The sequence below is a fragment of the Tachysurus fulvidraco genome, chromosome 24 (genome assembly GCF_022655615.1).
Source record: "Tachysurus fulvidraco isolate hzauxx_2018 chromosome 24, HZAU_PFXX_2.0, whole genome shotgun sequence".
Taxonomy (NCBI): Eukaryota; Metazoa; Chordata; class Actinopteri; order Siluriformes; family Bagridae; genus Tachysurus; species Tachysurus fulvidraco.
Window position 1 is genome coordinate 593,400 of NC_062541.1, and position 12,309 is coordinate 605,708.

The following is a 12,309-nucleotide window of genomic DNA, read 5'->3' on the forward strand; positions in this document are numbered from 1 at the left end:
CACACTGTAACACACTACTGCATACTGTAACACACTACTGCATACTGTAACACACTACTGCACACTGTAACACACTGTAACACACTACTGCACACTGTAACACACTACTGCACACTGTAACACACTGTAACACACTACTGCACACTGTAACACACTGTAACACACTACTGCACACTGTAACACACTACTGCACACTATAACACACTACTGCACACTGTAACACACTGTAACACACTACTGCACACTGTAACACACTACTGCATACTGTAACACACTACTGCACACTGTAACACACTGTAACACACTACTGCATACTGTAACACACTACTGCACACTGTAACACACTGTAACACACTACTGCATACTGTAACACACTACTGCACACTGTAACACACTGTAACACACTACTGCATACTGTAACACACTACTGCATACTGTAACACACTACTGCACACTGTAACACACTACTGCACACTGTAACACACTACTGCACACTGTAACACACTGTAACACACTACTGCATACTGTAACACACTACTGCACACTATAACACACTGTAACACACTACTGCATACTGTAACACACTACTGCATACTGTAACACACTGTAACACACTGTAACACACTGTAACACACTAACACACTGTAACACACTAACACACTGTAACACACTGTAACACACTGTAACACACTAACACACTGTAACACACTAACACACTATAACACACTGTAACACACTACTGCACACTATAACACACTGTAACACACTGTAACACACTGTAACACACTAACACACTGTAACACACTAACACACTGTAACACACTGTAACACACTAACACACTGTAACACACTAACACACTGTAACACACTAACACACTGTAACACACTGTAACACACTAACACACTGTAACACACTGTAACACACTAACACACTGTAACACACTGTAACACACTGTAACACACTAACACACTGTAACACACTAACACACTGTAACACACTGTAACACACTGTAACACACTGTAACACACTAACACACTGTAACACACTGTAACACACTAACACACTGTAACACACTGTAACACACTGTAACACACTGTAACACACTGTAACACACTAACACACTGTAACACACTAACACACTGTAACACACTGTAACACACTGTAACACACTAACACACTGTAACACACTAACACACTGTAACACACTGTAACACACTAACACACTGTAACACACTGTAACACACTAACACACTGTAACACACTGTAACACACTGTAACACACTGTAACACACTCTAACACACTGTAACACACTGTAACACACTCTAACACACTGTAACACACTCTAACACACTGTCACACACTGTAACTGTAACACACTGTAACACACTGTAACACACTGTAACACACTGTAACTGTAACACACTGTAACACACTCTAACACACTGTAACACACTCTAACACACTGTAACTGTAACACACTGTAACACACTGTAACACACTCTAACACACTGTAACACACTGTAACACACTGTAACTGTAACACACTGTAACACACTGTAACACACTCTAACACACTGTAACACACTGTAACACACTGTAACACACTGTAACACACTAACACACTGTAACACACTAACACACTGTAACACACTGTAACACACTGTAACACACTAACACACTGTAACACACTGTAACACACTAACACACTGTAACACACTGTAACACACTGTAACACACTGTAACACACTAACACACTGTAACACACTGTAACACACTGTAACACACTGTAACACACTGTAACACACTAACACACTGTAACACACTGTAACACACTAACACACTGTAACACACTGTAACACACTGTAACACACTGTAACACACTAACACACTGTAACACACTGTAACACACTAACACACTGTAACACACTGTAACACACTGTAACACACTAACACACTGTAACACACTGTAACACACTGTAACACACTGTAACACACTAACACACTGTAACACACTGTAACACACTGTAACACACTGTAACACACTGTAACACACTGTAACACACTAACACACTGTAACACACTGTAAGACTGTGAGATATTTTAATTTATAATAATCAGAATGCGCTTTTGCACGTTTACGTTTTATACAAAACAAATGAATGTGAAGTTAAAGTGAAAAGAAACATGCAATAAACTCACCTAGATAACCTTTGACCTTTTTAATACCTGAAGAGACAGAGATGAGTGAATTAGAGTCTTTTATACACCTCATGATGACCTGCATGTGATTTGATTTGATATTAAATATGAAGACAAAAGCACTCACTGGATCCTGATTTGAACTTCCGCAGATCTAAAGGGCAGATAAAATACCTGCTAATTAGTTTCCATTATTTCATGCAGTGGTTCATTTTCAGTGTTGTTTAATCTAAAAACACATTTCATCAACTCCAATGATCACATTGTCAGGATTATTAGGTCTGGGCAGCTCTTACAGAGATGAACATCTTCCCAGGGAATCACGCTCATGTCCAAAATATTAAAAGCTCTGACACTGGAGACTCCTTCAATACATGTTACATAAATGTTTCCTTTGTTTGCTTGTTAATGATCAGTGGAGTGTGTGATGTACGTCCCTGTGAATGAGATGTCACTACAGAATCAGTGTATTAGTACATTAGTATAAACCTGCTCTACATTCAGAGCTGCTGTTAGAGAGAACCACTCAGTCCAGACCTCAGCAGCTCTACTGCAGGTCTACTGTCAGCTCTACTGTCAGCTCTACTGTCAGGTCTACTGTCAGCTCTACTCCAGCTCTACTGCAGCTCTACTGTCAGGTCTACTGCAGCTCTACTGTCAGGTCTACTGTCAGCTCTACTGTCAGCTCTACTCCAGCTCTACTGTCAGCTCTACTGTCAGCTCTACTGTCAGGTCTACTGTCAGCTCTACTGTCAGCTCTACTGTCAGCTCTACTGTCAGGTCTACTGCAGCTCTACTGTCAGGTCTACTGTCAGCTCTACTGTCAGCTCTACTCCAGCTCTACTGTCAGGTCTACTGTCAGCTCTACTGTCAGCTCTACTGTCAGCTCTACTGCAGCTCTACTGTCAGGTCTACTGTCAGCTCTACTCCAGCTCTACTGCAGCTCTACTGTCAGCTCTACTGCAGCTCTACTGTCAGCTCTACTGTCAGCTCTACTGTCAGCTCTACTGCAGCTCTACTGTCAGGTCTACTGCAGCTCTACTGTCAGCTCTACTGTCAGCTCTACTGCAGCTCTACTGTCAGGTCTACTGTCAGGTCTACTGTCAGCTCTACTGTCAGCTCTACTGTCAGCTCTACTGCAGCTCTACTGTCAGCTCTACTGTCAGGTCTACTGCAGCTCTACTGTCAGGTCTACTGTCAGCTCTACTGTCAGCTCTACTCCAGCTCTACTGTCAGGTCTACTGTCAGCTCTACTGTCAGCTCTACTGTCAGCTCTACTGCAGCTCTACTGTCAGGTCTACTGTCAGCTCTACTCCAGCTCTACTGCAGCTCTACTGTCAGCTCTACTGCAGCTCTACTGTCAGCTCTACTGTCAGCTCTACTGTCAGCTCTACTGCAGCTCTACTGTCAGGTCTACTGCAGCTCTACTGTCAGCTCTACTGTCAGCTCTACTGCAGCTCTACTGTCAGGTCTACTGTCAGCTCTACTGTCAGCTCTACTGCAGCTCTACTGTCAGCTCTACTGTCAGCTCTACTGCAGCTCTACTGTCAGCTCTACTGCAGCTCTACTGTCAGCTCTACTGTCAGGTCTGAGAGAATTAATCAACAGCTTCTCTGTAAATGTGTGTATTTGTGTCATGTGATGTTTGTTACCTTTCAGTGAAAAGTCCCTTTTCTTAGTGGACCTGATGCTCATCATGCTCTCTGACTCAGGAAGTGATGACACTGTGACACACAAATCACTTGTTTATAACCTGAAATAAATGCTGCATTATTTACAGCATTTAGTGTCTATTTATAATATTTAACACATGTACACTTCAGATGCTGAAGTTTGTTGTTGTTGTTGTTGTATTGTTCTGTTAAAACTGTCTGTAACCTGAGCTTTTGTTTGTTCTACTTGTGTAGAGAAACATTTTACATCAAAGTTAAACTAGAAAACATTTATAGCATATTTTTGTCATTTATAGATAAATAACTTTCATCGCTAACGAACTAATACAACAGTGAGCACACAAACAGATCCCTGATTTCACCCCAACACACCAGCTTGTGGCTTCTCAGGGCTATCATGTGAACTAAGCTCTATTCAGGTGGGATTAGTTTCCCCCCTTTTCCCCCCTTAATTTCACCCTAAATAAACACCTCCTTTTTGACAAACCATAAAAATGTTCCACTGTAAGAGACACAATCCAGGAAAACGTCCTGAATCACAGTACAGTGTGAAGATCCTTCATTAACTCATACAGTAATTAGTGTTAATGACACAGTACGCTCACTGTGATGCACACCGGCGTCTATGTGTATATATATCTAAAATATGTGCACCCTTCCTCATGATGGTGTTCAGGTGTTTAGAGACACACAGTGACAGTAGAAGGAGAAGGAGTACTGTAGCTCAGTGAACGTGGCATGTGTGTGTCACCACATGTCAGGATGTGAAATTTCTGCCCTGCTAAATCTGCCCTGCCGACTGTATATGCTATTAATGTGAAACAGAAGCATCTGGAGCGCCGAAAGCTGAGTGACATTTCAGTAGGTCACACCTACACACCTACACACTGTTACACCTCTCACACACTCATCACTCACACACACTGATTCAGGAATCAGGACCTTCATGAAATGCCTACACTTTTTTGGGCGGGACACAGTTTGGGTAACAAGAGTGTTTTTAACAAAAAAAAGGTTTAAACACAATTACATACAGTGAATAACACTAACCTGAGTGTCTGTAGTGAACCTCCCCCATGTGGATGTCGTCCAGCTTCTCTCGTATCTCACCCAGTGCGCTCTTCACCTCACCAAGAGAAAAGTGTAACTCCAGATCAGGATCGTTGTCGTGTGTCATGGCGTCCTGATACGGAATGTTCACCTCCTCAAAGCTCTGCTCAGGAAACCATACTGTTAAATAATCTCCTAATAAATCACTGGATTACTCTAAATTCTACAGCAGAAGTGTGTGGCACGTTTAAATGTGTAACATCATCATCGTCATCTTCATCATCATATACAGCAGTGTACAAACATGATCTTTACGGATCTTCTCTGGAGGTGTTAACTGTAGTGATTCATCACACACACAAGCAGCTCTTTCTTTAACCAAACATTTAAGTGAAAAAAAATAGAAGAAAGAAAACACACATTTAATGTTCCAGTAAAAACGTTCAACGTTGGAAATTACTGACGTAAATAAAATCCTTTCGCCATGGAACTCTCTGTACCTGGAGGAAGCCGATGTGGTCTTCTGATGTGGCCTGAGCCTCCAGTCGAGCCCTGCGCTCCTTCAGCTTGCTTAGTTCCATCTCAAACTTTGACACAATCCTCTCCCCTTGGCCAATCACAGAGTCTCTCTTGTCCTCGATCCCGCCCACCAGCTCTCTGCGGATTCTCTCCACAGACTGAGTGACATCACTGAGGACCTGCTCCACCTCGGAGAGCTCGGCATGAGCGTAGTTCTGCGTAGACACAACACCAAAACTCTCCGATGTTTAATTACATGGCTGGTGCTTATTATAAGGCTACTGCTAGCTGGACATACCCTAAGGATCTGCAGTTTTTGTTTGAGGTCTGTGAGATGCAGCCCTCGTCTCTCGATGGACGTCTGGATGTCCAGCTCGGTTTTCCCCAGCATCCTCTGGAGGAGACAGACAGGAAGCCGTGTAGCATTTAACAAGACAAAATAGTTTTAGCACAAATGTGAGACATGCTCAGTGTCTGAAGTCTGCTTTACATTAGCACTGAAGCTACATGGACAGTGATGCTAACAAGTCCTGGAGGTCTATAGCTACCAGTTCAGCACTGTACACTAATCACCAGAAACAGGAAGTAGTGACTGTTACTTTTTATATTCAAAATGCCAGAGATGCCATTTTTTTGTTCCCATAAAGAACATTATGGTCTTTGGTTCTTTATCCATTTTATTATTTCTGAAACAAACAGAAAAATTACACCTCAGTTTTTTCACTACATTCTGTGATTTATGGGGAGTTTCTTTTTTCATTCATTCGTTCATCTTCTACCGCTTATCTGAACTTCTCAGGTCACGGGGAGCCTGTGCCTATCTCAGGCGTCATTGGGCGTCGAGGCAGGATACACCCTGGACGGAGTGCCAACCCATCACAGGGCACACACACACTCACATTCACTCACACACACACACACTACGGACAATTTTCCAGAGATGCCAATCAACCTACCATGCATGTCTTTGGACCGGGGGAGGAAACCGGAGTAGCCGGAGGAAACCCCCGAGGCACGGGGAGAACATGCAAACTCCACACACACAACGTGGAGGTGGGAATCGAACCCACAACCCTGGAGGTGTGAGACGAACGTGCTAACCACTAAGCCACCGTGCACCCGGGATTGATGATGAGGATTTTTAATCATTTTATTTATTTATTTATTTATTTTTTTTAGTTTGAAAATTCTGAAGCTCCATCAATGCAAACAGGATTCTTCTCCTTTGACACAGAACCTTTTCAGGAACCTTTTCATAATTCAGCATTTAATGAAGAAAAGCTACTCTGTGTTTTATTGTGGTTCACTGATCTGTGCTCTGAAGGTGATTATTTTCCTCTGACACCACAACGGTTTACCATCACAGCTCATCATGTTACTGAGAAACCTCTGACTGGTCCACAGCACTGACACTGGAGACTCCTCCACCACTTTACACACACACACACACACACACACACACACACACACACACACACACACACACTTCTGACAGGAAACTTTATCTTATGATCAGTTTATTATCAGTGGAGTGTACACGTCCCTGTGGATGAGCTGTTACTATGGAAACGATAAGTTCAGAGCGAGTCATTAATATAAACAGCTCTATGGACAGAGAGACTTATTTCACACTTTCTGATGAATCAGAGTACAGAACTGGACCATAAAGGTCTTGTTAGTGCTGCCGTCATTTCTGGTGTTTTGTTCTTGGTTCCTTGTGTAACCCTGGATGAGGGTGAGGTTACGCCCTGCTTACACAAACTGTAAGGTGGCAACATTACTGAAATGCCTCAGATGCTGACTGACGTAAAACCTGAAAGACAAAGCACTGTGTCAGCGCTCCATAAGCTGAAGAACACAAGAGGAGCTTTGTGCAGAGTCCAGGACGATTTCACACACAGGAAAAACTCTTCACATGTGAAAACTTCACCCAGAGATTTAACTCTGCTTTTTAAATCACAGACAAAGGGAGAGTTCAGAGAGCTTTATTAAAAATAGTCTGACCTAAAGCTGTCAAGACGTGTGTGTGTGTGTGTGTGTGTGTGTGTGTGTGTGTGTGTGTGTGTGTGTGTGTGTGTGTGTGTGTGTGACAGAGAGTCTGACTAAATTAGTGTTGTCATTAGTCTGTATCTCTACATTTAAGTTCAGAATCACTTACACGATTATATGGGCGGAGTCTAAAGGTTGTCCACAATGTATCACTACACAGTAATGAATATATGGGCACTTAGAGCTCCTCCCATGTCTATATAACTGTATTTACCCTAGACACAGCCACTGAAGACACACACCTTAATGACACACCCACTGAAGACACACCCACTGAAGACACACCCACTCAGAGGTCCTCTCAGGTCCGACACTGTTTCCACATATAAACTCAAAGACACGCCTACATCTCTTCCTGTCTTTTGAGACACGCCCTCTCAGTATGTATATGGTCTTTACAGAGCCTTAAAGACACGCCCCCTTTACGTACTTTCAGCACTCACCTGTTTGACGGCGCGCTCGGTCTGCACAGACACGGTGGCATGAGTCCGGTGTTCCTCCAGCACACAGATGGCACAGATGCAGCACTGGTCTGTGCGACAGAACACCTCCAGCAGCCGTCCGTGTTGGCTACACGTGCGTCCTCGCAGAGCCTCGTGTGGGTCCAGGAGTCGGTGCGAGGTGTAGAACGGCATTTGGTGGTGAGGTTGCACGTGTGCCTCACAGTATGAGGCGATGCAGGTGAGACAGGAGCTCACGGCTCGCTCCTTCCTGCCGGTGCACATGTCACATGGGATGTCTGGAATGTTGGTGCTGTTCTGCAGCGTGGTTCCTCCTCCTGCTGCCGTGGTGCCAGCTGGAAACTTCTGCCGTGGTTTGATGGGAGGAGGCCCTCCGTATCGCATCTCCTTGTACTTCTGCGCAATGTGAGCAAACACACGATTGATGCTGAGCTCTGGACGGCCATCGAAGGGCCGCTTACACAGAGGACACGTGCACTCTGCGCTCGTGGCCCAATAACCCCCTATGCAGCTCTGGCAGAAGTTGTGACCGCACGGCGTAGACACGGGCTCGGTGAACAGGTCCAGACAGATAGAACACGTCATCTCCTGCTCAGAGAAAAGCTCAGGTCCAAGTTCTGCCATCACTCACCTACATGAGGAACAGAAATATAATAACACACACAAACAAAAAATCAACACTGTCTTTATATGGACATCAAGTGTGTGTAAATGTGTGTGTGTTGATCTGTGTATGTGATATATGTAATGTGTGTGATGTGTTGTGTGTGACGGTAATGTGTGTGTGATGTGTTGTGTGTGACGGTAATGTGTGTGTGATGTGTTGTGTGTGACGGTAATGTGTGTGTGATGTGTTGTGTGTGATGGTAATGTGTGTGTGATGTGTTGTGTGTGACGGTAATGTGTGTGTGATGTGTTGTGTGTGACGGTAATGTGTGTGTGATGTGTTGTGTGTGACGGTAATGTGTGTGTGATGTGTTGTGTGTGACGGTAATGTGTGTGTGATGTGTTGTGTGCAATGGTAATGTGTTTGGGGTTTGTATGATGTGTGTGACGGTAATGTGTGTGTGATGTGTGTGACAGTAATGTGTGTGATGTGTGTATGTGATATGTGTGTATGATGTGTGTGACGGTAATGTGTGTGCGGTTTGTATGATGTGTGTGTGTGATGTGTGTGATGTGTGTGCGTGATGTGTGTGATGTGTGTGACGGTAATGTGTGTGCGGTTTGTATGACATTTCACCCACAGCCCGAGTACACATGTATTTATAAAGCTTTATAAACTACCAGTTCATTCAGTTCATAATATTCTGCAGTGAAAGAGTGTTGGTGATAAAACTGAACAAATGTTTATTGTTCACTCTTAAATGTACACTGAAACTGACAGCTGATAAAACCTGAGCTCCAGGTCCCATATTCATATAACATTTAAGGCTAAATGTAGCTCTTAAAGGTATAAAGTTCACCCAAAAATGATAATTGTGTTATTTCTTCACCCTCAATTTGTTCCAAAACTGTATGAGTTTCTTTCTTCTGTTTAACACAAAAGATGATAATTTGAAACATGTTGGTGATCAGACAGTTGGCAGCATGCTGACTTTTATAGTCTATATGTTTTCCTACTGTGAAAGTCAATGTGTGCTGCCAACTGTCTGATTACATTACGCCTTAAATGTTATATGAATATGGGACCTGGAGCTCAGGTTTTATCAGCTGACTGTCTTTTGTTGCTTATAATAAATGTGAATGTTGATAACACATACGCAGTCTTTAATAATGCTCTAAATTACATGTAGATGCATATTTTATGCATTAGTGAGTGTGGTGGTGCCTGTGGGGTGTCGCTCTAGGATGGGATGGGGGCGTATGAGGCTCACTACAAAAAAATAGACTACACCACTGCCTAATGCTAACCCTAACCCTAACGCTAACCCTAACACCAAGCCTAACGCTAACCCTAACACCAAGCCTAACACTAACCCTAACACCAAGCCTAACGCTAACCCTAACACCAAGCCTAACACTAACCCTAACACCAAGCCTAACGCTAACCCTAACACCAAGCCTAACGCTAACCCTAACACCAAGCCTAACCCTAACGCCAAGCCTAACGCCAAGCCTAATGCTAAACCTAACCCTAATGCTAACCCTAACGCTAACCCTAACGCTAACCCTAACGCTAACCCTAACGCTAACCCTAACGCTAACCCTAACGCTAACCCTAAACCTAATGCTAAGCCTAACCCTAAACCTAACGCTAAGCCTAACCCTAAACCTAACGCTAAGCCTAACCCTAAACCTAACGCTAAGCCTAACCCTGACTCTAACACTAACCCTAAATCTATTAAAACTGTTCATGCTAAAACATTAACAGTTTTAATAGAAATCTTAAAACATTTAAATATGAAATACAAAATGTGACATGACATCACACACAGGTGAGACGAACAGACTGCGACAAAGTAAAAAGAAAGAGTGAATAAATATTCTGACGAGATGAAGTAAATAAAATCTCAGAAACTCTGTTCCTGTCACCGTGACTGAGGATCTCGTCCTCCTCGTCCTGTCTGACCTGCTCAACACGTTTCACTGACACACAAACATCACCACAGCTCCTCGCTCTCACAAGGAAAAGTGTCCTGACACACAAACAGGTGAGAGGACATAGAACTAATGTCCACTTCATTTACAGTCAACGTTACACACTTTACACACTGTCCTGGTCACAGAGCAGCTTCACACACGGACACACAGTTTCTGTCCTGGAGCTGTGTGTGTTGTTTGTGCTCTGAGTGTTCAGGTCAGGACACGTGGTGCTCAGGTCAGGACACGTGGTGTTCAGGTCAGGACACGTGGTGCTCAGGTCAGGACACGTGGTGCTCAGGTCAGGACACGTGGTGCTCAGGTCAGGACACATGGTGTTCAGGTCAGGACACGTGGTGTTCAGGTCAGGACAGGTGGTGTTCAGGTCAGGACACGTGGTGTTCAGGTCAGGACAGGTGGTGTTCAGGTCAAGACACGTGGTGTTCAGGTCAGGACAGGTGGTGTTCAGGTCAGGACAGGTGGTGTTCAGGTCAGGACACGTGGTGCTCAGGTCAGGACAGGTGGTGTTCAGGTCAGGACAGGTGGTGTTGAGGTCAGGACACATGGTGTTCAGGTCAGCAGCAGACTGACAGGACTTTATTTACATTTACAGCATTTAGCAGACGCCTTTATTGACAGTGACGTACATTTTAGTATTATTTTATAAAACTGTCAGCTTTGTGGACCTGGGGTTCAAACTCATGACCTTCTGATCAGAGTCCAACACCTTAACCACTAAGCTACCAGATCCCTTAAACCCACAACCCTTTAAACCCTTACCTAAGAACTTTACTCTGTCTGACCTCACAGTGTGCTAATTACCTTCAGTGTGTTAATCACTCAGTGTTCAGTTTTACTGATCAGTTAATGTTCATGATCAGAACCTGAAACGTCAGTCACACTCGTATCATACTAAACACACTCCATTTGTTAAACACACAACATTCGTCAATATTCATTTTTACACACACACACACACACACACACACACACACACACACATATTAACTTACCAGTTTTATCGTGCTCTGTGTGTGAATCAGCTCTCCTCTGGGTCCAGGTTAAATCCACTCAAGTGTGTGTGAGTGTGTGAGAATGTGAGTCTGTGTGTGAGTGGTCATGTGCTGGTTTCTGAAGTGTGTGTGTGTGTGTGTGTGTGTGTGTGTGTGTGTGTGTGTGTGTGTGTGTGTGTGTGTGTGTGTGTGTGTGTGAATGGTTTGGGCAAAAGTAGCCAAGTGAGTTTAACTGGATACACCTGTGTGTGTGTGTGTGTGTGTGTGTGTGTGTGTGTGTGTGTGTGTGTGTGTGTGTGTGTGTGTGTGTGCAAACCAGTTGAACGTCAGATAAAATCTCACACAGCAGCACTGAAAAACTCACAACATGAAAGTATTGGACCCCCTGTGCTTCTACACCACCTCACCACCTCTGCCACAGACTGATCACCTCCATGCTGAACCGAGGCAGTAATTAGAGCAGAAAGAATCAGTATTCAGCACATTAGAGTCAGTATTCAGCACATTAGAGTCAGTATTCAGCACATTAGAGTCAGTATTCAGCACATTAGAGTCAGGATTCAGCACATATACAGTAAATGAACAAATTTCCAGAAGGCCAAAAATTCACGAAAAATGTTTTTTTTGTGAATTGTTGTGATTTTGTTAAATGTGAGACAAAATCCTCACAATTAAAAGAACCCAAGACTTGTCTGCCTCGAGTCTGTGTCAGTGATGTTATATAATACACACTGTCACTGTTTGAGTTTCACTAATTGAG

The 12,309-nt window shown here is 43.6% G+C and overlaps 1 protein-coding gene across 1 annotated transcript in view; it reads right to left on the bottom strand.

Annotated features, from left to right (window-relative positions):
• The window catches only part of LOC113642478 (E3 ubiquitin/ISG15 ligase TRIM25-like), a 13,202-nt gene extending 1,519 nt beyond the window's left edge, over positions 1–11,683 (bottom strand). The window contains exons 1-8 of the mRNA XM_027146015.2: positions 11,550–11,683; positions 7,936–8,584; positions 5,742–5,837; positions 5,425–5,658; positions 4,925–5,087; positions 3,854–3,925; positions 2,329–2,355; positions 2,202–2,228 (exon numbers count right to left, since the gene is read on the bottom strand). Coding sequence (XP_027001816.1) covers positions 2,202–2,228; positions 2,329–2,355; positions 3,854–3,925; positions 4,925–5,087; positions 5,425–5,658; positions 5,742–5,837; positions 7,936–8,577 — 1,261 coding nt within the window. The 5' untranslated portion in view covers positions 8,578–8,584; positions 11,550–11,683. The remainder of the gene's footprint in view (positions 1–2,201; positions 2,229–2,328; positions 2,356–3,853; positions 3,926–4,924; positions 5,088–5,424; positions 5,659–5,741; positions 5,838–7,935; positions 8,585–11,549) is intronic.
• Between the last annotated feature and the right edge of the window lie 626 nt (positions 11,684–12,309).